Raw genomic sequence first — 26143 nt, 5'->3', positions numbered from 1 at the left:
TTGTGAATAAACATGGGCGCTTTCGAATGCACATATTGTGCTTCTTGGAAGTTTGACCCGATTCGAAGGTAAACTTTAATGTGAGGTAATGGATAAGCGATCGAATGGCAAAATGGGTAGAACACATTCATAAAGCTGTTCATAATTCGATATCCAAAAGGTAGCGTTTATTATGAACATGAGCATTGAGCATGAACATGTTGCTTAGACGTTTATTCGGTTCAAACGCTTTAACTGAAAGGCTTTCTAAGGGACCTTCTGGGGGAAATCCCTGTTGGATAAATCCCAGAGGAAATTCTGAAACAACTCTGGTAGAAAAATTAATAACGAAAGAAACTTTGTCCAGAATACCCACGAGAAACTCTGTGAGCAATTCCAGGAAAAAAAAAACTAAGGAAAATCACTGGTACAAATCTCAGAAAAACTTTGATAAAAATCTTAATATTTAAGATTCTTTTAAGATTTATCATTAGTTTTTCTGGATTTTCATTATGAGGAAAATTTCTAAGGATTTCCGAGAATGATTTGGACAAGAAAACATACGACCAGGAATCCATTTAGATTTTACGGTAGTCATGTTTACTTTGAAAATTTCTATAGAGATTCTTTCAGGAATCCCTCCTAGAATTTTCCGTGGGTCTTTTTCAGAAGTTTCTTAAGAATTTTTTTTAATTATCTTGAAAGTAGTCTATGGGTTTTTTTTTTTCAGAATTTCCTTTTGGGATTCCATCAGGTATTCTTTAGCAAATTCGTTGAAAGATTTCAACCGAAGCTCGTGCATGCATTTCATCATGTATTTGTTTAAACATTGCAGAAGGAATTCATCCAGGAATATTATCAGAATTTCACAGAGGAATTTTTCTATGGGATTTCTCTAGGAATTCATTTAGAAATAAGAAAAAAACTCTTTTGTGAATTTCTCCTGGGGTTCTCCCGAAATTTCTCCTAAAATTTCTTACAAAATCCAATACCAGGAAATTTTTCCACAGAGATTTGGGAATTCTTTCAAAAATTCACCCAGAAGTTTGCTTTAAAAAGCAGAAATTTTCCAAGAACTCATTTAGAAATTATTGTTATGATTTCTCTAGAGGTTCCTGTGAGTCTCTTCAAGAGAATTTTCTGGAAGCCCATACAGGGGTTTCTGCAGAAGCTCTTCAAGGGATTGGTTAGAATGTATACAACATCCCTTGGAAGAACCGTCAGGGATTCTTCCAAATTTTTGCAGCTGCATAAGGATTTTTTTCCAAATATTTTCATAGCAAGTTCAGCAGAAGTTGTACAATAATCTATTCTTTGGTATTTTTAACGAGTTTTTCAAGAAATACTTTTATGCTGTAGAGAGTTATCTAGTTCTTACAGGTATATGTTCAAAGATTCCTGAAAACATAATTCCTGAGTATTTTTTTTCTGTAGGATTTCCTTCCAAACTTCCTTTAGATTTTAGGGATTTTTGTGTACTAATCCCTTCAGAAATTTTATAAGATTTTCCTTTTCTAAGAATTCCTCCCAGAACTGCTGGATCTCCAGAAGCTTTTTCAAGGACTCCTCCAGAAGATCCTCCAGGGATCCCTCAGAAATTTATTGAATGATTTCTTCAAGAATTTCAGAGGTAAATTTGTCTGCAATTTCTGCAGACATGTTTAAGAGATTCCTTCTGAAGTTCGTTTACGGATTTTTCCAGGAATCCCAGTAGAAAATTATCAAGCATTTATTCCTTTGGGCTTGCTTTTGGAGTTCCCACAGAAGATTCTCATATTTTTTTCCTACGAGAGGTATTTTAAGAAGTTTCTTCAACTATTCTCCCAGGTATTCTTTCAGGAATTACTCCCGAGATAACTACAGCAATTGATTCAAGATTTGTTGTCGAGGAATCCCTTCAGAAAATTATCAAGAATTACTTCTAAGAAATTCTTTTAGAGAATCTTTTGGGGATGTTTTTTAAATTCAGGGATTTTTTCAATAATTATTCCAGTATTTTTTGTGCAATTTCTGAAGAACTTTTGAAAAAATCCCCGTAGGAATATCGGAAACAATTCCTGTATGAATCACTGATGAAATCCCAGGAGATATAATCTAACGGAACCTCAGGAACAATTTCTAAATAAAATCCTAGTAGAAATTTCTACAGGAATTATAACAGGAACCATTACAAAAATTTCCGAAGCAATCACTGTCGCATATTTGAAGGATATCTTAAGAACCTCCTGGAAACTTCAGGAAAATTTTGAAATAATAATTTTTAGGCAACTTTTTGGAGGAATCCTCTACTAAAGTTCTTGGATTATTTTTTGAAAGTATTGCAGTACCAATCCTTGGACGTTATTTCTGTATATGCAAAAAAACGAAGTTTAATGATCCCAATTTTTTTAAGATCATTAAATCTAGAATTTTATAGAAATTTGCTCAGAGCAAGTGCCGGAGAAATTTCTCGAAAAAAATCTTGAGAGAATTTCTATATGAACTCTGGATTTTCTGGAATAATCCCAGAAAAAAAAATCCTGGACACAATCATGTGAGAATTTCCAATGCCTAGAGCAATTTTTCAACAAATACATGGCGATTTTCTTAAAGAAATTGAAAGACTCCCCGGAAGATTCTCGGACGAAACCACTGAAGGAATTTATGCAAGAATCTACGAATAAATGTAGAAAATTTAGAAGGGATCCCAAGAATGTTTTTTTTAACAGTTTCAGATGGAATCCATGACAATCTATCTTAAAGATTTTTGGAGAAGTTCTTGAATTCTTGAAAAAAGGGCAATAAGAAGAAGCCGGAAGTTTCTGAGCTAATCCCCGAACGAATTCCTAGAGAATTTTTTGAAATATATATGGAACCATTTTGGAAGGAATTCACCGACAATTTTTTAAAGCATTCCTATTTTGTGGAAATCTCCAGGGAAAATTTTTAAAGGAATCTGAGGAAGAAATCTGTGGAAAATTTAATGAAGAAATCCTTGAAGAGACATTTCTGGAGGAGTTCTGAATTTTTCATTTTCTGAAAGAATTGCTGAGAGCATTTCTGAAAGAATTCGTGGGTGATTTTCTGAAATAATTCCAATATGGATATAGAAACAGAATCTATGGAAGAATTTCTGAGCTTTTCTGGAGATATTCTTTGAAAACTTCCTGCAGGACTGCCTTGAGGATATTTTGAAAGAATTGTAGAGGAATTCCTGAGGCAATCCATGGCAGATGTTCCAAAAGAATTTTCCAAAGGAGTCTATGGCAGACTTTCTGAATGGAATTCATGAATGATTGTAGTCCAATGGAGATTTTATAAAGGAGTTCTGATATTTATTACTAGGGTAATCCCTGAAAAACGTTGGAATACAATCTAAAGTAAACTTTGAATTTTCTATAGGATCTTTGGAAGAATTTCTAAAGAATATCGCAGAAAAATCTCTTCCTAGTGTGTTTTGGAAATTCCATGGATTTTTTTAAAATGAATATCTGAAGAAGCTTTAAAGATTTTGATCGATATTTTTTGGAGGAATCTGTCAAAGAATTTCTGAAGGAATAACTAAAGGATTTCGAAGAAATTTCTGAAGCAATCCATACGAGATTTTCAAGAATAACCCCTGGTGAAATTTCATAGCAATAGCTTGTGAAATATATGAATTAATCCTTGTAAAAAACTGAAGAAATCTCTGGAGAAAATTTCCGACGGAATTACTGATAGATTTTTTTGAGAGCACGTAGAGGAATTTCTGGGGGAATATGTGGAGTTTTTCTCGGCAAGCCTCGTTGGATAAATATACGACTCGTGCTGTAAAAATCATCATTATGCAACTCGTTACAAAAATAACTATTTCGAACTATTCTGCAGCCTAATAAAAAAAGGTAAGATTTTTTTGTGAATATTAGTATTTACTCTGTTGATTCATACTTTTTATTTATTTATTTGTTTATTTGACGTCAATCATTCGTAGACCGGTACACCGTTTGGTACTCCCAGATATTCCATAAAAAAAAATCCTTCGCATAATATAAATTTTCCAGGGATTCTTTCGGAAATTCGTACTGCGAGATCTTCTGAATTTCTTCTAAATATTTCTGTAGAAATTCCTCCGGGGATTGCTTCGAAAATTTCTGTAATGGTTCCTACAGGAATTCCTTTACATGAACTCTTTCTTAAAATTTACCAGGGAACCACATTTTTTTAGGAAATTTCATCTTAGGTAAACCCAACTAACCTTATAAGCTTACAATAATATTCTAAGAACTATTGCACCATACCATAATCGTGTTATTACGTTTGTCTCGAGTTCGTCGAAAATTGATGATGCTCTATAAAAAATCTTCAAGGGATTTCTTTTAGAAATTTCTCCTGTAGAAAATCTTCGATGGATTCCTTCCAAAAACACACTATGGTTATCTTCAGAAATAACTCCATCAATTCTTAAGAAGTTTTAAAGCTAAAAGTCTTTCAGCAGCATTTTTTCTGAAAATATTTTTTTCACAATTTTCTCAAGAGAGTTCCTCGGGAATTTTTCAAGGATTTCATTGAAATTAATCGCAGACGTGTATATAGGTTTTTTTATTTCAGGGATTATGGATGAACTGAAATTGAAATTCTTGCATTATTACTTTCAGTGATTCTTGCAGCAATTCTTCCACATATTCCTGCCGAAACTTGTATAGATTCAGGAGTTCTAGCAGTATTCCTCCTTACATTTCCAAGAAAATCCTCCAGCATTCAGCATCCAGGATTCAAAAATTTCTCCAGAAATTTTCCTGGGATTTTTTTAAGAAAATCCTCCAGGATATCTTCAGGACCGCTTCTTAAGTTTTTCAACCATTCTATCTTGGAGTTTTACCAAACGTTTCCCAAGATGTTTCTCTGGAGTTTCTCCAGGAATTTCAGCAAAAATCCCTCTGAGATTCCTTTAGAAGTTTCCCTGGAAACCACTGGGATTTTTTACAGGATTTAGACTTCAGATTTCTTAAAAAAAGGCATTCTGTATTTTTGAAAACCATATTCTAGGAAAAACTCTTCAAGGAACCACCGAGTAAATTTCTTAAGGGAATTTTTTTTATGAAATCTCTGAAGGAATACTAGAAAGAACTGAAGAACACTTTGCACTACTCCTGGTACTCATCAATACTCCTAGTATTATTTCTTGAAAAATTTACGGAGAGGTATTAGTTAATTCCTGAAAAAAAAAAAACTGAAGGCATTCATGGAGATATTTCCGCAAGAATCTCGGAAAGAATCTGTCTGGAAATCTTTGGAAGAATTTCTACTAGAATTTCTAGATGTAATCCTGCAAGAGACCGTAAAGAAATATTTGCCAGAGCGGCATTTTTAAAGGAATATTTGGAGGAACACTAAGAACAATTCCATGGGAAGCCTGTGGAGAAATTCCAAAAAAAAAGAATATCCTAAGAAATTTTAAGAAGAATTCCTGAAGAAACATTCAAGAAAAATTGCTGAATGAAACTTTTAGCATAATCGCTGAGAATTTTCTTCAGAAATTTCTGAAGGGATACATATACTATTTTTTAAAGCAAACTTTGGAATTGTGTAAAAATCTCTTTGAGAATTCTTGAGGATTCTTGATTCTGAGGAAATGCCTGAAGAAGTCCATTCACTAATTTCAAAAAAGATTTTTTTCCAGATATTTCATTAGGAACTGCTGAAGAAATAAAAAAAAGACCTAGAACAATTCCTTTGATGAATTCTTCCACAAATTGACAAGTCACAAAGACAATCCACATTTCAAAATATCATATTTTGATCAGCATCCTGAAAGAAGTCAAATGCCAAAATGTGAATCAAGGGCATTTTTTTATTATCGTACAAATTGGGCCGAATGGTCTCAGATTTTCATGAAAAATTTTCCACAGGCTGGGCTCATGAATATATGAATAAAAAAAATTCAGAAAAATTCAGGGTCGCCTATTTTCCCGGACAACTCAGGTGGAAATTCTTTGTTTCCCCTGACACTACTTACTTTGAAAAATCATAACTCAAGAACGAAGTACAGTGGGGTTCCGATTTTGGCAACAAAATTTTTATTTTCAGTTGCCAAAACCGGAACCGTGCTAAAAACGGAATCTTTTTTCGTCAACATTTTCTTACATTTCTCTGTTTGTAAATGATTACATAATATGCCTAGTTACCGTTATGGAACCATACGACGATCTAACCCCGGAACAATAATAGTTTGATCATATTTTCGTAGAGCAGTTTGTAGCCTCATCACACTGCTACACATGAATGAATCTCTAAAATCAAATATCCTTATGCGTGTGTGTAGCTAGGAATATTTGTGACTTTTTTGAAACATAGTGTGAACTTTTTGAAACATAGTGTGAACTCTTTTCATAAATGTCCTTTGTGCATTTATAACCGCATTAATGTCGTTAAAACGCCTTAAAAACATTGAATCTATGATTATGTTGATTTAAGATATTAACTGCTTCTCAGAGACTTTACAGGTAATATTTTTTGAAAATGTAGAATGACAAACAGAACAGTCAATAATATACTGTAGAAAATATTCACGTTTAATGTTGCTTACAGTTGAGTGAGGCCTCAAAAATATATCCTTGTTTGCCGGGAAAGAAGGTGTTAGAATTAAGTTGTAAAGCAAAGAGGCAGCATTTACGTTGTCGCAAAAATAGATCATTCGTGAAGGATACAAACATGAAAATCATGAACAAATTCACCCAGTCTACACACGACTGCATAATGTACAGAATGGGACAACAAAAAAGGAAAAATGGCAGACATTTAATTGGTGTATGTCCGCATATGCATCATCCCATTCAGCAATATTTGCAAACATTACGTCAGGTTGGCATTTTGAACCCAATGATAAAATTTCGTAAAGGAACAACAACTTTCTCGAAATTCCAAACGAAATTTCTGATCTATTTTGTAACATATTCGCATAATATGTGGATAATATTCACGAAATTTAACAGGATTTGCTAAAAAAATCCCATCTTGTGATATTTTGTGAAAACTCTGAAAAAGTTCTGGCAAAATTTCTGCAGGTGTTTCTGAAAAATGAATCTTGTGGATTTAATCCCTTTCGCAGCGAAATTCATGTGTGAACTCATATAAAAATCTATGAAATTCTCGAATAGAGCCATACAGACTAAACGACTCATAACAGAACAGCGAACACTAAGTCGACAGAGACCAGTACTCCACATTTTGGTCGTATATGTATCAAATAAACTGCTTTTAACTCTCGAGTGATCGCGCTGCTGTATTTTGTACATGTTGAAATAATCTCGCTTTTTGTTCTCAGCATTAGCGTGGTGCTGACGGTGGTGGCCAACCGCGAGAGTTACGGAAGGTTAACCTAACTTCAACTAAAAGTGGAGCGGACCTAGTTTGATGGTTAGAACACGTGACTATCACGCTAAGGACCTGGGATCGAATCCAACTCCCGACAAACTCACAAAAATGTGAGTTCTTCCTTAGGAAGGGAAGTAAAGCTTGAGTCCCGAGATGAACTAGCCTAAGGCTAAAAACTCCAACTAAAGTAACTGTTGTTTAGCTACTTCTGTTTTTAAGTATGCCTATGAACCATTCGGACATCCTGGTGAAACTTGTAATTTTTTTAGAGTCCCGTATGAATTTATTTGAACACTTCCTTGATGCATTCTGTGAGGAATAAATGAGATTGTTTTTTAAATATTTCTTGATGTATTAACAGAGCCAAACAATCAGCCAAAATTTATCACTATTAGACAAATAGTGAGGTCGTACCCAGTGCTGAAAATTTCATTTCGTCATATCAAAATTCAACCACCTACAGCTCATTTTAGAAGCTGAGCCTGAGAATATGGAATATGAAAAACTTGTGCGGCTAGACCAGTTCTGCAAGAAAGTCACGGAAAAACCGATATTTTTCGAATATTTAAGGTAAATGTCAAGGACTATCTTTGGAAAATGCCAAATGATATTCATCGTGAATATCATTGGCATTTTTCGAAAAAAGGCTGTGACATTTACCTTAAATATTCGAAAAATAGCGGTTTTTCCGTGACTTTCTTGCAGAACTGGTCTAGCCGCACAAGTTCTTCATATACCATATTCTCAGGTTCAGCTTCTAAAATGATTTTTTTTTTTTCTATCTGTATTAACGAGATTTTTAGCCCTAGGCTAGTTCATCTCGGGACCCACGCTTTACTTCCCTTCCGAAGGAAGAACCCACATTTTGTGAGTTTGTCGGGAGTGGGATTCGATCCCAGGTCCTCGGCGTGATAGTCAAGTGTTCTAACCATCACACCAGGTCCGCTCCACGCTTCTAAAATGAGCTGTAGGTGGTTGAATTTTGATATGACGAAATGAAATTTTCAACACTGGTCGTACCCTTAAAGATTATGAAATGATTCCCTCGAAGCAATTTTCCACCAAATTATCTAAAGCAAAAGTACCTCCAGCGGACCCTTGTGCTCTCAAGGACAACTCTTTCGCGTTGTAAGTGAATGGTCAGACATTTAATTCCCAGCCCTGCCACCAACAACTTTTAGACAAGCCAAAATTATTCATTCTTTCGTCTCTACTCTAAGCAACTGCTCTAACGAAAGGATAATTCGATAACTTCTCTTGACTACATCACAACCAATATTGACAACAATATGAACAAAAATATCGCGTGCTCATCGTTATACCGTCGTCAAAAGTAGAAAAGAAAGCAGTATCGAAGCTATAAGCGTAAGAAAAAATATCGTCCAACAGCTCACGTTCTAGTCCTAGTGCACAAATGACTAACTACAAAAGTGTGAGAAAGTGAATTTTGAAAACATACTTTGAACATCGAAGCCACAACTTATAAGTCGTGGATTTTCACCATGGCCAATGGCCATGCTGAGGGTGACGGATTCAATTCCCGGTCGGTCCAGAAACATAATGTAAAAGAAATTACCTTAACTTTCTTAGGCATAGAATATCTTCCTGCCTGGCGCACGATATACACATTAATATCTGTGAAAGTGATCATAGAACACTAAGCTGAGAAGCAGGCTTTGTCCTAGTTGGGACGTTATGCCAAAGAAGAAAGATCTACTCGGTTTTGTGCACTCTGCACATAATAAACAGTTGAACATAATATAAAATGATATATGGACCCATACATAACGTATTTAGGATATGTGTGGCAAACATAAATGGGCTGGTTCCTTTGTTCGAATGCCGGAATAGCATAAAATTGATATTATTTCTTATTGATATAATACAAGTTGTCTATAAGAAGAATTATTTATCGATATTTGCTATATTTTTATTAGATTTAAAAATGTTGCCAAAAACGGAATCCTTTGTTGCCAAATTCGGGGGGTGCCAAAAACGGAACATGCCAAAAATGGAGCATGCCAAAAACGGAATCCCACTGTATCATAAAACAAAGTTTTTTTAGGAAATGGTAGCAAATTTTCTCAGAAATCCAAAAAAATATCAACTGGAAAAAGTGTTCCACAAAATTTTCCACAGTTGAGAAAATTCGTAAAGAAATGCCGGAAAAAACAATGCCCGAACTCGTAGAAAATTTTCAAAAATATATGTTTTGAGAAGGTTATTTCAGCGATTAAAATTTTTGGAACGCGAGTTCGGGCATAGTTTTTTCGGCTTTTCTTTATGAATTTCCTCAACGGTGGAAAATTTTGTGGAAAACTTTTTCCATTTCATATTTTTCTTGGATCCCTGAGAAAATTTGCTTTCATTTTCTTAAAAAAAAACTTTGTTTCTACGATGCTTCGTTCTTGAGTTATGATTTTTCAAAGAAAAGGTTTATATGACACATTTGGATATTTTTCAAAAAAAATTGGCCATAACTTTATTTTCTTAAAAAAAAAACTTTGTTTCAATGATGTTTTGTTCTTGAGTTATGATATTTCAAAGTAAGTAGTGTCGGGGGAAAACAAAGAATTTCCACCTGAGTTTTCTAGGAAAATAGGCCACCCTGAATTATTCTTATTTTTTATGTATATATATCCATGAGCCCTGCCTGTGGAAAAAGTTTCGAGAAAATCTGGGACCCTCCGGTCCAATCCCATACGGTAATAAAAAAAGCCCTCACATGAAACATAAGATGTGTTGTTCGAGTATTATTTAGAATCTGTGTAAAGTTTTTGTGTTTTTAGCGGAAATACTATAAAAATAATTGGAATAATTGTTAAAGAATGATTTGATAAAATTAAAGGGGAACTATGGACGAAATTAATGGAAATTTCTCTCGGTAGTTGGAATTGTTGTATTTTTCTTGATATCATGGTGAAATTCTTTAGGAATTTGTTGATTTTACTGATCTTTTTCTTGGGTGACCTTCTTGATGGCCTGCGCAAAACTGTATATTTGAGTACTTGGAGCTTTTTGTAAATCAGATGGGTGACAAAACGTCGACAGGATAAAGTGAAAGAATGCGCATTTAAGCTTGATATACAATGACGAAAATGTGTATCAATGGTCTCAAATATTAACTGTGATGGAACACTTATAAGTTAACAATGAGGCTGTGTCCTAGTGGGAAAGTTACGCTAGGAAAAGAAACAAGAAAAAGTAATATTTAAAATCTAGTTCGCTTTATTTTCAAACAACCCATCCCGACGACCAAACCCCCTACTTCGCCAATGTCCCTGACACATCCATCTGGCGGACGGACGTCGTCGGCGGCTGATTGTTTCCTTGAAACAGTTGCCCCCGACCGTTTACTTGTTGTGCCTATATTTGTGTATCTCGTCTCGTCCCATGTTTACAAGTGGATTAGCGCACATGAAAATCCCGTCGTCCGTCGAACGCGCAATGCTCTGTTTAGAAGAGATTTGCGTCCGCGACTCCGCTGTGGACTATTTATTTTGGCGCACTGTCTACATGATCATCGCACACGCGACGTCAACCTCTATTTAGACGGCGAATTTCTGTGATCTCATTTCGGCGAAAATTTTGAATTACTTTCGGCCTGAATATTGAACCACTTGGCAGCACTTGTCGAAAGAAATTCTCATCGACGACGATGACAACGATGGTGATTGATTTGTTGGCATTAAATCCCTCGATTGGCCATTATAAAGCGTGGGCCTATCAGCTGACTCGACTGATTATAGAACTCGATTGGCCTCCCCACAATCGCTTCGCTGGGGACGACGAAGAAGAGCCAGTCGCAGTTAATCATTCAATTAGTTATTTAGTAGCCCTCAGGTGACGTGGAGAGTAGCATTCCAGTTGTGATATTCCTCAGAAACGTACGCATTTTTACCTTGAAAAATTCAGTCCCTTAACAATTTTAATAGTTATCTAATAAGGTTGCTGATTGTCTCACTCCCCTTCCTCAACAACCAAAATCTAATCAGTATATGTATTACTATGTGTCCCTATCTCTATGCCTTGTTTCAGATTAAAACCAATACAACATGGCCAAGCCGCAGGGAGCCGCATTCTGGATGGGAGCTCAAACGCTACCGATTCCGATGACAATGTTCCGCGAGAACCGGGAAAAAGTTATTGGGGAGCTGCGAAAAGTGCGCACATTCGATGGGACAGCTTTGATTGTACTCCAGGGAGGCGACAATATCAGCCACTATGACACCGATGTGGACTACGTTTTCCGGCAGGTGAGTAGTGATTGCACTTCTGACAGTAATTGCAACGACAACGACTTTTGGAAAGAATCACCATAATTGTGTTGTTCAATCAAATGTATCATTTCCAATTCTGTAAAAAATCTGTATAGACAAAAGTAATGGGGTGTACAGGGGATAGACAAAATTATCACTTTTCTAAGAATGGTGGAAACGCTATAACTTTTTGAAAAATGCATCAAAAAATCTAAAATTTCTGCTGGAAGTTGATCTACTAGTTGTGTATCAATGGTCAAAATTTGGGAAAGATCGGGCTATTCTACATGAAGTAAGAAAGATTCTAGAATAAGTCATAATTATCCGATAGCCAACTTTGAACTGTTATATTTCCGGATTCAATTAACCAAATGCAATGAAGTTTTGAGCGTTCATGACTTATATAATTAGCTTTCAAAAACTAAAACATGATTTTTTTTCAACCTTTAGCTTATTTGAGGGTCATTGGAAGGCTGATTGAAGTCTTAATATGCGCTTAATCAGTAATCAATTAAATTTATTAATTGTGTAAAAATAAGTAAGAACACTTTCGTGAGTCTATTTTTATTATTAGCTGCGTCTATTTCCAGGAGAGATGTCTAGGGATGTGTAAATTACTCTGTGAGGAAACTGGGAATTGAACTCGGACCTCCTGATTTATAGTCACTCACCATAGCACCTACACCACACACAATTGTATACTTATCCTCGAAAACAAGAGCATTGCTTGTTGTGTCTGAAAAGTCGAGCACATAAGTTGAACTAAGTCTGTATTAAGGCTGATGAAGCAATGTGGACTTCACGAAAACCATGCTTGGGTCAGCTGTAAAAAATATTTGATTAAAGGTTGAACAACAGATGATTAATTCTGCATGTTGGTGTATGTTTTAAAAGCTGTTTACCCGGATGAATAATATTCTATTCAACTTGATATTCAGCCATCTATGTATTGCTGATTAAAGAGGTTGAACAAGCCATACTTCAGACCAATGTTCAGCTGTCATTGTGTTCAGCCATTGGCATCATTAACCAGCTATTGTTCAGCTAATACTCTCACTGTTCAACATTCATTGTTACTTGGGATCTCTTAGGACACACATATATTGATGCATTCTTTAGAGAATTCTGTACATCATGGCAGCTCTGATGGACAATAATAAATGAAGTAATCAATAAGTATTAAAGGAGTAGAGTGGTAATTCTTGTAAAATATCTTAATTTTTTATATATTAGCTGCTGTAATTTTTTCTCCATGACAATGTCTTACAAAAATTGTTAATAAAAATTTTCAAGGTTTTCTCCTATTTGTACGCGTTTCAAGGCTGTGAAAGCCGTATGTTACAGGCAAGCTTAGTTTACCTAGAGAAATCTTCGAAGAAACTGCTGAAGGAATCCTTAAGTGAAGTTTAGGAGAAGTTTTTGAAGGAACTGGAGAAATTTCTGAAGGGCTTCCTGCAAGAATCTCTAAAAAATGCTCCTGGGGAACTCCTGGAAGATCCCTAAAAATGCTTCTGGATGAGCACCTGAAGGATCTTCTGGAAGAATCCCTGGAAAAGTTCCCTAGATAAACTCCTGAAGGAACTACTGAAGCAACTTCAGGAGAAATTCAGTGGAACTCCTATAGAGAAATCACAAAAAGAAACTTAAGGTGGAATCGCTCGATAAGCTCATATGAGGCTCCCCTGAAGGAAGCGGTACGATAATATTTTGCAGAAAGTTTGTAAGGATATGCAGTTTAAAAGGCGTTTCCGTATACCGCATTACCAACAAAATTGACCGTTCTAAGTGTACCACAGGAGGAATCCCTGAAGGATCTTCTGCAGGAATCCCTGGAAAATGCTCCTGGAAAAACTTCCGAAGGAGTTCCTGGAAGAATCATTGAAAAAAATCCTGGAGAAACTACATAAGGGACTTCTAGAGAAATCACAAAAGAAATTTCAAGGGGAATCGCTGGATAAACTTCATAAGCAACTGCTGTAGGAATCTCTGGCGAAATTTGTAGAGGAATCCTTTAAGATTTTTTTTGAAGGAATCCGTGAAAGAACTGATAAAAAAAATCTTTAAAATAAATCCTAGAAAAATCCCTGATAAAATCTCGAAAATCATGGACGAAACTAAAATGAACTAGATGAATCTCTTAAGAAATTCCTGGAGAAAACAAAGAAAAAAAAATCTGGAAGAATCTCTGAAAGAACTTCTGAGAAATGCTTGAATCAACTCCAAGAGAAATTCCTGACGGAACTTCTTCAGCAATGTCTGAAGGAACTTCTGAATAAATCGCTGAAGGAATTTAATAAATAAAAATCCGCGAGGAAGTCCCGAAAAACTTCCTGAATGAATCCCTGATGGAATTTGTAGATGAATTTTACATTGAACTCCTAGAGAAACCACTGGTGAAGGTTTTTAAGAAATTCCTGAAGAAACTCTTGAATAAACCCCTGAAGAAATCTCGGAATAACTTGCTGGATCAATCGCTGTAGAAATTGCTTGCAAAATTCTGGAAGAATCCATGTAAAAAATCCTGGACAAATCCCTGAAAGAAGTCGTAGAGAAATCTCTGAAGGAATTCTTGAAGAAATCCCTAAAGATTAGGCCTGTCCACCTTTTCAAAAATGTTCTCTGATTCTCAAGTCCACCCCCATATTTTGATTAGCATCCTAATAGAAGTAACTGGTCAAAATTCCAGCCAAATCCATTGAAATTGAGAGGTGCATCAAATCAGTTTTGTGTTTTTCGACTATTTTTGAACTTCAAAAAATCATAACTACACTAAAACTTGTCAAAACTTAATTCTTTCGGCAGAAATTGAAAGCTATACTTGTTTGCTACAACTTCTCCGAACAACGTGTGCCAATAAAATTGAAGGAAACATGTGTAATTATCACATTTGTAATCAGAGAAACCTTAAAAAGTTGATTTTTTGATAGATTTCTTCCTGGAACACCCTAATAAACGTAATAACATGGATTTTTTAAAACGGCATCATATTTTCCAATGTTTTTTGGTTATTTGCTTCTTTGACACCAATGCTGTAGGAGTTGAGCAAAAATTACTAAAATTCGTGAAAGCCAAATGTGGCCTAAAAACTAGCTTTTCGGGTGCAATCACGCTTTGGCGCGCAAAAAGTGGCATCGCGTCAGCACTGACATGATAGCTAACACCTGTCATAACGCTTGTTTGTTATCATCCGTGGTAGGGGGTAGCCAAGGCAAACTACAAGGAAGCAAAGCTAGGGTTCAGTACAATTTCGCGCCACAGCGTGATTGCCTCCAAAAAGCTAGTTTTTAGGCCACATTTGGCTTTCCCGAATTTTAATATTTTTTGCTCAACTCCTACAGCATTGGTGTCAAAGAAGCAAATAATCAAAAAACATGAGAGAATATGATGCCGTTTTAAAATATCAAACTTATTACGTATATTAGGGTATTCCAGAACGAAATCTATAAAAAAAATCAACTTTTCAAGGTTTTTCTGATCACAAATATGATAATTACACGTGTTTCCCTCAATTTTATTGGCACACGTTGTTCGGAGAAGTTGTAGCAAACAAGTATAGCTTTCAATTTCTGCTGAAAGAATTAAGTTTTGACAAGTTTTAGTGTAGTTATGATTTTTTGAAGTTCAAATATAGTCGAAAAACACAAATTTGATTTGATGCACCTCTAAATTTCAATGGATTTGGCTGAAATTTTGACCAGTTACTTCTTTTAGGATGCTAATCAAAATATGGGGGTGGACTTGAGAATCAGAGAATATTTTTGAAAAGGTGGACAGGCCTTAAAGATGTTTCTAGAGAAATCGCTGAAAGAAATCCAGAAGCAATCCCTGAAGGATTTCTTGGAGGTTTTTTTTAATTCCTGAAGAAATCTATCCAGCAATTCAAGGAGAAATTTCTCAACAAATTTCTAGAAGATTCCCCGAATAATCTATGAAAGTCGCCTGATGAAATTGTTGAATGAGTTAGTGAAATCTCTGACAGAGTTCTTTTATAAAGGCACTACACCGTCTTCAACCAGAGGTTGCACAGATAACTCACATGAGATAACAGACAACACACGAAACACCCAGTGGATCATCGTTTAACGAAAAGTTTTCAACGACTGGAGCGGGAATCGATCCCACACTCCAAGGCTTACGAAACGGCTAGGCGACTAAAGCTCCTAACCGCACGGCCACGAAGCCCCGAAATTTCCTGAAGATTTCCTGAAAAAAAAAAGATCATTCCAGCTATTACAAGAATTACATGAAATTTCTTCAGCAATTTCAGGAGAAATCTGTTTTAGAATTCCAGGACAAATACCTGGATTTCAAGAAGAAAATCCTGGAAGAATCTCTCGAAAAAAATCATGAATAAAATTCTTTTAGCATTTTTTTAGTTTTTTTGTAGAAACTCCCGGAGTTCCTGGAGGAATTCTTGAAAAAGTTGCTTGAGAAAGTTCCGACAGAATTCCAGGAGAAACCTTCGAAAGACTTCCTGGATAAATCTCTCCAGCAAGTCAAGGAACAATTTCTGAAGAAATTTCCTCGAAGAATCTATGAAAGATTCTGGATATCTAAATGACTTCTTGAAGAAATTTCTGAAAGAGTTCCTAAAAAAAACTTTCCAGCAATTACAGGAATGAAGAATACCTGCAGGGATCCCAGAAGGAACTCTTGGAGGAATCCCCGAAAGAGTTTCTTGGCGAGCCCCTTTCCAGCGATTACAGCAGAAATTTCGTTAAGAATTCCTGGAAAAATCGTTCAAGTTTAAAAAAAAAAAAAAAAATCTGAAGAAATTCCTCCAGAAATTCCTGGAGAAATTCTTGAAGCGCTTTTTGGATGAATTCTTGAAAAACCTCCTGAAGAAATCCCTGTAAAGCTCTTGGAAGAATCCCTCAAGGAACTCCCAGAAAATGCCTCTCATTGAGTTCCGGAAAAATCTTGAATAAACTCCTGTTGAAATTTCTTCAAGGAGAAATTTGAAGAAGAAATTCCTGGGGAAATTCCTCAAAGAATGCCTGCAGGAATCCCAGAAGTTACTGGAGGAATCCCAGAAAGAGTTCCTTGAGGAGATCCTGAGGGTGTTTCTGGAGAAATCTATGAAGGTTATCCTGGAATAATTCTTGGAGGAGTTCCTGGTGTAATTCATTGAGGAGTTTATGAAGCTATACCCGGAAATACCTCAAAGATTTCCAGGAAAATCATACAAATAATTCTAGGAGAAGTATTTGATGACATTTCTGAAGTAATTCCCGGAGATATCCATGGAGAATTGAAATGAATCCTTGAAGAAATTCCTGAAGGAATAGGGATTTCTGGAAAAATTCCTGAAGGAAATCCTGGAGAAAAATCTCAAGGAATTTCAGGAGAAATCCCACAAAATTCAATAGGAATGTCTCAAAGAATTCCAGGAGAACTCTGATGGAATCCATAGAAAAATTCTTGGATGAATCCCTGAAAGAACTGCTGCCGTTGGATCCCTAGAGGAATCGATGAAAAAATCCAGAATAAAATCCTGCTTGAGTGCTTAGTGGAAATCCTAAATGAATCCCTGAAAAAATTCTGAAAGAATTCCTTCTGGAATTCTTGGAGGAATACCTTAAAGAAATTATGAATAAAGATCATGGAGAAATTTTCATGTCAATCAATCGTAAAAAATCTCAAAGATTTATGGATGGTTTCCACCTGACTTATGGAAACATCTGGAAAGAATTAGGTGGTGGTTTTTGCAAGAATGTCATATATGATCTTTTTAAGGTTTTAAAGCAGTTCTTGTTATACATATTTTTACAATTGCATTCTGGAAAATCACATCGACAATAAAACACTGGAATGGATTTCTAAAGAAAAGTTCTTCGGTAATTAGTCCAGGAGTTTATTCAGGAATCCCTTCAAACATCCCTCTCAATATTTTGTTAGAGGTTTCACTTGGCGTTAATTGAAGTATTCCTCTAGAAATTACTTCAGAGATTCTTCCAGAAATCTCTTCTTAAATTGCTTAAGAAATTTCGTAAGGGATTCATCCAGAATTTTCGTCATGGTTCCCTCCAGTAATTTCTTCAGGGATTCCTCTAAGATTTTTTCCAGAGATTCCTCCAGAAATATCTTCAGATTCCTCCAGGAGCTCCAAAAGGAGTTTCTCCAGGAATTTCTTTAGCTTCTGGACTTCCTCCAGGAATTTCTCCAAGGATTTTTCTTGAATTTCTCCAGAAATTGGAATTGCTGGATAAATTTCTCCAGGAACTGCTTCATGGAATTTCTTCTCGAAGTGCTGCAGAGGTTTCTCTAGAAACTCCTTCAGGGAATTTTCCAGGATCTTTTTCAAAGATTTCTCCAGGGATTTCTCCAGAAACTCATTGCGGGATTTTTCCTGGAATTCTTTGAGAGATTACTTCATAAACTCCTAAAAAGGTTCTTCCGGGAACTACTTCTTTGATATCTGCAGAGATTCTTCAGGGATTCTTCCAAAAATTCCTACCGGGATTTCGATTTTCGTGGGATTTTCCTGGAACGATTTCTGCTGCAAGGATTCCTCCAGGGACTGCTTTAGAGATTTGTTATGAAATTCACTCAGGGATTTCTCCAGGACCTCCTTCGTGGGTTTCTACAGGAACTCCTCCCAGACCTCCTTCAGAGATTCCTCCAGCTGCTCCTTCATATCTCTTGAAATTCTTAGACGTATTTCGTCTGGAGTACCTTGAGGGATTTTTCCTAGAAATTCTTGAAAGATTCTTCCAGAAACTCCTTTAGGGGTTCCTCTAGGCGTTTCTTAAAGGATTCATCCAGGAAGTGCTTTTAGATTTTCTTCTTGAAATCTTTCAGGGATTTTTACTGGAGTTCTTCAACCCTCCTTGTGCATTAGGGTCAGTTTTGACCCCAATCGTACACTACGCCAGCGAGCTGTTCCCAACGTGATGCATTAGGAAGATTAAAAGATTTCTGCTGAAGTTACTGGAGGAACTTCCCCTGTAATTGCTGGGAATTTTTTTTAGGAACTCATTCAGGTATTCCTTTAGAAACTCATTCATATATTTCCCCAAGAACTTCTTTAGAGATTTCTCCAGGTACTCTTTCAGAGATTCTTCGGTAATTTCTCCAGGAATTTTTTTTTTTAGGAACTCATTCAGGTATTCCTTTAGAAACTCATTCATATATTTCCCCAAGAACTTCTTCAGAGATTTCTCCAGGTACTCTTTCAGAGATTCTTCGGTAATTTCTCCAGGAATTTCATTAGAAATCTCTCCTGATATTACTGGAGTGCTTTCTCCAGGAATCCCTTCAAAAATTCTTCAGAAACATTTCCAGGGATATCTCCAAGAATTAGTTCAGGGATTTCTCTAGGAACTCCATCATGAATTTTCCAGGAACTCTTTCAGGGGTTTCCATACGAGCTTCTTGAATTCCTCCAGGAATTCCTTGAGGTATTCATCCAAGAAGTTTATCTTGGTTTGCTCCAAGATTTTTCTCATGGATTCCTCCGGGAATTTCTTCAAGAATTCTCCCGTTTTTTATGGTTTAGAGAATTTCATAAGGAATTTTTTTTCAGCAGATCCTTCAGAAATTTCATTAGAGATTCCTCCTGAAAATTTTTGAAGGATTTTTCTTAGAGTTCTTTGAGAGATTTCCTCTGGAATTCCTTGAGGGATTTATCAAGGAACTCCTTCAGGGATTTCTTCAGGAACTCCTTCAAGGATTTCTCCTGGCATTCTTTGCAGGATTTTCCTGAAATTCCTTCGGGATTCCTCTAGGAACTCCTACAGTGTTTTCTGCAGGAATTAGGGATAATCGACTGTATTCTGTGCATCTCGGATTTTGACGGCTACGCAGTCTTGTTAAATCAAAAAGAGTTATTATCTAACCCGACATTTCGACACTTCAGATGGTGTCTTCTTCAAGGGAAAGATACGTTTCTCGTTTTTTGTTTAAATAACGAAAAACGTATCTTCCTCCTGAAGAAGACACCATCCAAAGTGTCGAAACGTCGGGTTAGATAACAACTCGTTTTGATTCTGCAGGAATTTTGCGGGGACTACTTAGGAATTTCTTCAAGGATTTTTTCCTGGAACTCCTTCAGGAATTTTTCCTGGAACTCCTTCGTGGACTTCTGCATGGTTTCCTTCTGGGATTCTTCCAGGGATTCCCTAATGGGTTTTTCAAGGAATTCCATCAGATATTTCTCCTGGACTTCTTTGACGGATTTCGCCTGGAGTTTGCTGAGGATTTTTTTCAGGGATTTCTTGAGGGACTTCAGGGGTTCCTTCAGGGTTGCCTCATGAAGTTCACCCAGCCATTTCACCTGGAATTTACTTTGTGATTTAGTCCCATCAGTAATTCATCCTGGGGTTCCTTCTGTGATTTATCCTGAAGTCCAATCAGTAGTTTCTCTAGTAGTTTTTCCAGGAATTCCCTCAGGAACTCCTCCAGAGATTCTCCTAGGAGTTCCTCCAGGAGTATTTTCCAAGGACTGTTGCAGGAGACCTTGCAGGGATTCCTCCAGGGATTCCTTCAAGGATTTCTCCTTGAGTACACTCAGGGATTTCTCTAGGATTCCCCTCAGGGATTCCTTCAGCTTCTTCGGGATTTACTGTGAGATTTACTTTGGGATTCCTCCCTCCAGGTAAGCCCAGCTTTTCTGTAGCATTCGGCCTCTGAATGATCCATCTCCTTTGCATTGCGCAGAAACAAACTCCGAAGCATACGGAAACGCCTTTCGAATCACATATCCGTATAAATAGAATTTTCTGCGCAATACTGTCGTACAGCTACATAGCTTGCACTTTCATAAAATGCATTTTCTCCTAATTTTCCTGTCCGCGAACACTTGAGGAACTTATGTGGACATAGAGTACCTGCCAAAAGATAAACACATGTTGAATGGTCATTTTCAGAGGACGCTCTCAATGAATAACTGTGGAGGTGATCATAGAACACTAAGCTGAGAAACAGGCATAGTCTATAGTCTAAGTGTAGTTAAATTGAAACTTTAAATTTTGCGTAATTATTCGATTTCAAGTGCTATAGTCTACCACGGTATGACAAAAACCGTTATTAACAAATAAAAATGTCCACCCAAATGGCACCCGGCATTCGAAAGATATACTGTTCTAGTATCTCCTCTGAAAATTTGAAAATCTTTCATCGAGGGAAACTAAAGTTTTTGTGATTTGAAGATTTTGAGCCATTTCTATAGAATTTTCTTATATGAGTAAATATGCTCGCACGGTGTGCCTGGAACCAATATTAACTAATAAAAATATACATCTTATTGCCACCCGTTATTCGAAAGATATTTCATTTTAGCATCACCTCAGAAAAATTGAAAATGTTTCATCGAGGGAAACGAAAGTTTTTACTGTTTGAAGGTTTTCCTCTATATTCATAGAATTGGCTCATATTTGGCAATATTGTCATAGGATGTTTCAATGGCTTTTCAAATTATAAACAAATATTAATAAGTTTCACAAACATCATTCCAAAGATACAACACTCAAACAACTTCTCTGGAAATTTGACAACATTTCATTGAAACGATCGCAAATTACATTGGTTTGAAAATATAAGATATGATTAAGTATATTGAAAATGTAGTCACTTCATTGAATATTAATTCAATTTCTCATGTTAATCATTCCTTGCAATGAATATATATTTTGTAACTTATCTAAAACTTTGATTATATATCACATTTTTTGCGATACTGTTATAAAACTCAGTAGGTGTCTTTAACGTGTTTATAGGCAAAGCGATAGTATGCATATCTCCAATGAAATAGAAATCAAGCTTAAAATTGTTGTTACTGATGAATGCTCATCATGAAATATTTCTGAATTCAAGGCAAACACGTTAGTAACATGACGTATAAAAGCTGGCTAGTAAAACGAGTAGCATTTAGGTATACTTCAAAAGCTTCAATATCTTAAACATTATACCAATGATTTACAAAGCTTCCTACGAACACCAAAACCTTGGGCAGTTAATTCACTTTAACTCTTGTTTGAACATGAAACGTTTTCAAACTCATCGACAAGATACCTTGCTTAAAAACAAAAAAAAAACGGTGTCAAACTCTTAGAAAGTTTATGTAATCAACGCCGTGAGCGTGCCACATTTTTATTTGTAATCGAGTAACACGTAGAACTGTAGAATATTAATTAGATTCTCACATCATGGTAATTGACATTCCACTCAATGAAATGTTGTCAAATATGCAGAGAAGTTGCTTGAATATTGTTCTTTTGAAATTTATGAACTCATTACATTGTTCAACACTAGTTCGCGTTACGGGATGAGAAAAAAAATAATAGGGGTTTGGGACCCTAGAAACCCTAATGCGTATATCAATTGAAAACCCCAAGTTCTCAATTCAAACTTCGGTCTTGAACTGTGAAGTCCCGTTCCAATATTTTTCGAAAATTCTTTCACTATGACACTTCTACGGTTCCAAAACCCTGTTCTCTTTTTTCTCATCTCATAATACGAACTTTTTTGAAATTTTGTTGAGCAGTGTTATAATTTGTTTATGAGATTAAGAGCACCATATGACAATATTCCCATATATTAGCTAATTCTATGAAAATAGAGGAAAATCTTCAAACAATAAAACCTTTGGTTTCCCTCGATAAAACATTTTCAAATTTTCGGAGGAGATACTAGAATAGTATATCTTTCGAATGCCGGGTGTTAGTTTGGAGTACATTTTTATTTGTTAATAGCGGTATCAGGCACACCGTGCGCGCATATTTACTCATATAAGAAAATTCTATACAAAAGGCTCAAAACCTTCAAATCACAAAAACTTTAGTTTCCCTCGATGAAAGATTTTCAAATTTTCAGAGGAGATACTAGAACAGTATATCTTTCGAATGCCGGGTGCCATTTGGGTGGACATTTTTATTTGTTAATAACGGTTTTTGGCACACCGTGCTACATCTTTTTGCTTTCATCTGATGAGGTAAGTTAGAATGTTTGTAAAGATTGACTATTTTCCGTCTGATATGACTGGAATTAGCGCATATGACGAAGTAGATTTTTACCCTATTAGTAATAGTTAATAGTAATAAGTCTCATTACAAAAAAAAGACCTGTTTCATTTTTTTTTCTAAGTTTGTTTTTAAGTTTTGTTGAAGAACATTGCAATGCATAGTCCTATATCCAGTTGTACTTCACTATACAACAAAATTGAAGCATCTTCTTCTAGTTAAAAGTGTGGATATGTTGTACAACCCCTGTCATTTCTGATAACCTCATTTTCCCACTATCGTATCGCCAGATATGCACCGGCATGATATCACTTCTGAGCAACTTTCTAGGTCATAAATACGATGTACCTATAAATGAAACGCTACCTCGTTAAGCAACACATGGGCCCATGGGGACCCCGTACCACTTCAGCTTAATTTCCCCCACTATCATCTACCTTTAACAGTGGGATTGTGGGAATTGCAGGTAGTTCAATGACGAAAAACAAGAAGAAATGATTCCCATAATCGTTATCATTAATGCTTACATATAGTGGCTTTGTGTAGGCTCGCTTGGGTACTTATGTGTCCGCTTCCCCTATCCGGTGTTACTCTCGAAGAGCGAACGATAAATATACGCATCGCATCAACAGCAGCGGCGGAAAACGCGATATCACACCCCATTATCAACGACCGTAATTTACCCGGGATTGCCTGAGCTATTTATGCTGCGACGCGGATGATTGTCACCATATGTGTATAGCTATGAAAGCCGCGGCGTTGAGCCGCGATATGTGATGATGACCATTATCATCTTTTTCTGATTTGTGGCATTACGTTCCAACTGAGACAGGTGTTACTTCCCAACCCAATCATTAGATTTGTGCATAGGTTAGTTTTATTTAAAACAAATCTTCAGCAGAATCGAGATTTGAACTGCGCTTTGAAGTTGCGCCTTTACTGACTGAGCTAAGAGTAAGTCGAACCATTACCATCAAGTCGCGCTAAATAGGGGGACATGGTCCTCGTCATATGAGAAGCATTACCCGTAAACATCAACCGCGCTCGCTGATTAAGCAACACAACAACTCTCTAATCGACACCAGAGAAAATGAATCCGAAGACTCCTTGTAGTAACCGACTGTATGCGGAAGTTTTATTGATGGTGAAATGTGATAGCAAGTATAAGCGGGATTGTTTGCTAGTGTATCTCTACTACTCGCTGTGTATGACTGTACTTGCTCCGGAATCGGGATGTGTGAATTGCATCCGGATTCCGGGCGTTGTTTTGCTTGTTAATTGCAATATGGAACACGATAGGGTGGGGCCGATTGGTTAGAATGTCGTCTGAACACCATTCAGACGAAATAAAATTGAAACCAACCCTACAGTCGTTCTTTTCTTTGAAAGTAACTACTTGTACCCACTAGTATATACTCAACAAGACCTAAATTTCTGGGACCGAAGTTCCCCGTCCAGATTATGAATATTGCATTATCATAGAGCTGGACCGGAATCATCTCGCCCGCCGAAAGAGGAATGAGTTTGTCGGTGATACGACTCGGACTTTCGCTCTCCCCCCTCTCGGTTCACATATGCGTCTAATCAGTTTCCTGCCCTGGGCAATGAATGGTAACAACGAGAAACGATGATGACGACAGTAGCGAATCGCTACCGTGCATGAGCATCAGTGCAGTATGCAATTATCTGTGAGTAGCAACTACAACAGAAGTAGTTAAGCTGTTTTGCGAGGTATATCCGTTCTGTGGATACAATTTAAATGGCGCACCTGAACTGTGACGTAAGAAAGCAAACGAATCGATTCGGTCTCTTGTTTTTCTTAAGGCTTCCATACGTGTTGGTTACGTGACTTTAAGTTGATAAAAGAACTCATTGTAGCCGATGCGGTAAATGTGCAGGTAGTCAGAACATATTAAGGGCACCGTATCAGGGTTCGATTCTCGACTGATACAAGAACTTTTCGTAATTACAAATTGTAAAATAAACCCGAGCAGGAGAAAATAGCTGAAGAATAACTAACTCAGGTATGGAAAACCGAATACCTACAACCTGAATGAGGTATTAAGTAGCCCTGCATAAGAGGTAAAATACCTAAAAAAATAACTGGTGCGTATTCTGTGCATAACGCGTGAATAATGACATCAGGTATGGCAATACCTAAATAATAATCGGCGATTTTTCCATACAAATAGCTATTTTGCCATAATTGAATAATACCTCAATCAGTCCGCAACACCAAAGCAATAACTCGACGAGGTATTGTGTCAATACCCAAAAAATACCAAAATAAGTTATTTTCAATACCTGGATAACCGATCAATACATTATCTTGGTATGATACCTGACTTTGGTATGCTCCAGTTATGTGTCAGTTATTCATTCCTGCTCGGGAAGCACTCAGCGAACAATTAAGTGCTTATAAAACACCAACACCAGCTAACACAAGTATTTTTGGATCGATTTTGTAGATCATAAGAGGTCATTTCTACTACTGATTTGAAAAAAAAAAACTATTTTGAGTAACCCGCTCCCGGTTTAATTGAAAACAATTCCGAAGGACTGCCTGAAATCCCTTATGCAGGTATTTTCAAGTGATAACCCGTAGTGCACTTGGTACACTACGAAGTCTTGACAAATGCACCGTGGCCTAGACCGTGGCACTTAAAAAAAAATCTAAAAAAGGGACTTCTAAAGGTCTTGCAAGAAATTTGCTACGGATCTCTCAAGAAATTCAGCAGTGGTCTTAGTAAAACGTCTATCAAAAATCGCCCTAGAAATCGTCCAGGGTCAACTCAGAACTTCGCCGAGGTTCCCATAAGGAATCTGCAATAGTTACCACTAATTTGGCCAAAAATTAACTCTGATTCTGCTTGGAGTCTACCTCAGCATTTTGAAAAAAATTGTCCAAAATTGCCCAGAAGCAGCCCCATCAAGAAATTGGTCCGTCTAACAAGAGTTCATGCTCCTTTGTCGCATTGAAAAATAAGAAAGACGAATTTGTAGTTGCATTCTTCGACAAGTTTTTTTTTTTCGAAAAGTGCTCCATGGTCTCCGAAGGTCTAAAAACCTCTGCTTTTTTCTACAGGCATGAAGCGATTACCATGCAAGTTTCAATTCTTTAACGTTTCGTGGACTTATTTTTTTTCCTATTTCGTCGGCTTTGCATTGGTAGTGATGTTGTTTTATGATTTGCTGGTAATATTCCTGCAGGAGCTTCTAATGGAATTCCTCAGTGAGCTCCTTCAGAGCTTTGTTCAGAATCCTCTAGGACAGTGTTTCCCAAACTTGTTGGAGGAATCGCCCCCTTGGAGCTTGGGAAAAACATTTTCGCCCCCCTATTGTGAGATATTATTGTTTCTATAATGCAAGGCTGAAACTGTGTTTAGCTGAAGCCCGAAGGGTTCGTCATTGACATATTCATCATCATTCAAAGCAGTTTACTTGTTCAAAGATTAAATCTCCGTAGTGAAAATTTATTCACTGAATTGTGGGTACAAACATTTGCTTTTCGAGCGAGAAAACTGCTCTTCATTTTCCATTTGTATGAACTTTTCCTTCTTTGTAACATAGGCAGTCCTTTCTAGTATTATTATTAAAATAGTTTTTGGCAATAGT

At 36.5% G+C, this 26143-nt stretch overlaps 1 protein-coding gene across 5 annotated transcripts in view; it reads left to right on the top strand.

Annotated features, from left to right (window-relative positions):
* The window catches only part of LOC109432273 (xaa-Pro dipeptidase), a 757159-nt gene that overhangs the window by 597603 nt on the left and 133413 nt on the right, over positions 1 to 26143 (top strand). For 3 of the 5 annotated variants that reach the window (XM_062855645.1, XM_062855647.1, XM_062855648.1), the window contains one exon: positions 11350 to 11567. In XM_062855645.1, the coding sequence (XP_062711629.1) occupies positions 11367 to 11567 (201 nt within the window). In that variant the 5' untranslated portion in view covers positions 11350 to 11366. Of the gene's footprint in view, positions 1 to 11041; positions 11199 to 11349; positions 11568 to 24177; positions 24309 to 26143 lie in introns of those variants that run through there. The other 2 variants (XM_062855646.1, XM_062855649.1) reach the window with 2 other exon arrangements.

Source organism: Aedes albopictus, chromosome 3 (genome assembly GCF_035046485.1).
Source record: "Aedes albopictus strain Foshan chromosome 3, AalbF5, whole genome shotgun sequence".
Classification (NCBI taxonomy): domain Eukaryota; kingdom Metazoa; phylum Arthropoda; class Insecta; order Diptera; family Culicidae; genus Aedes; species Aedes albopictus.
The sequence above is the reverse complement of the archived record's forward strand: the minus strand, read 5'-3'. Positions and strand labels throughout refer to the sequence as shown.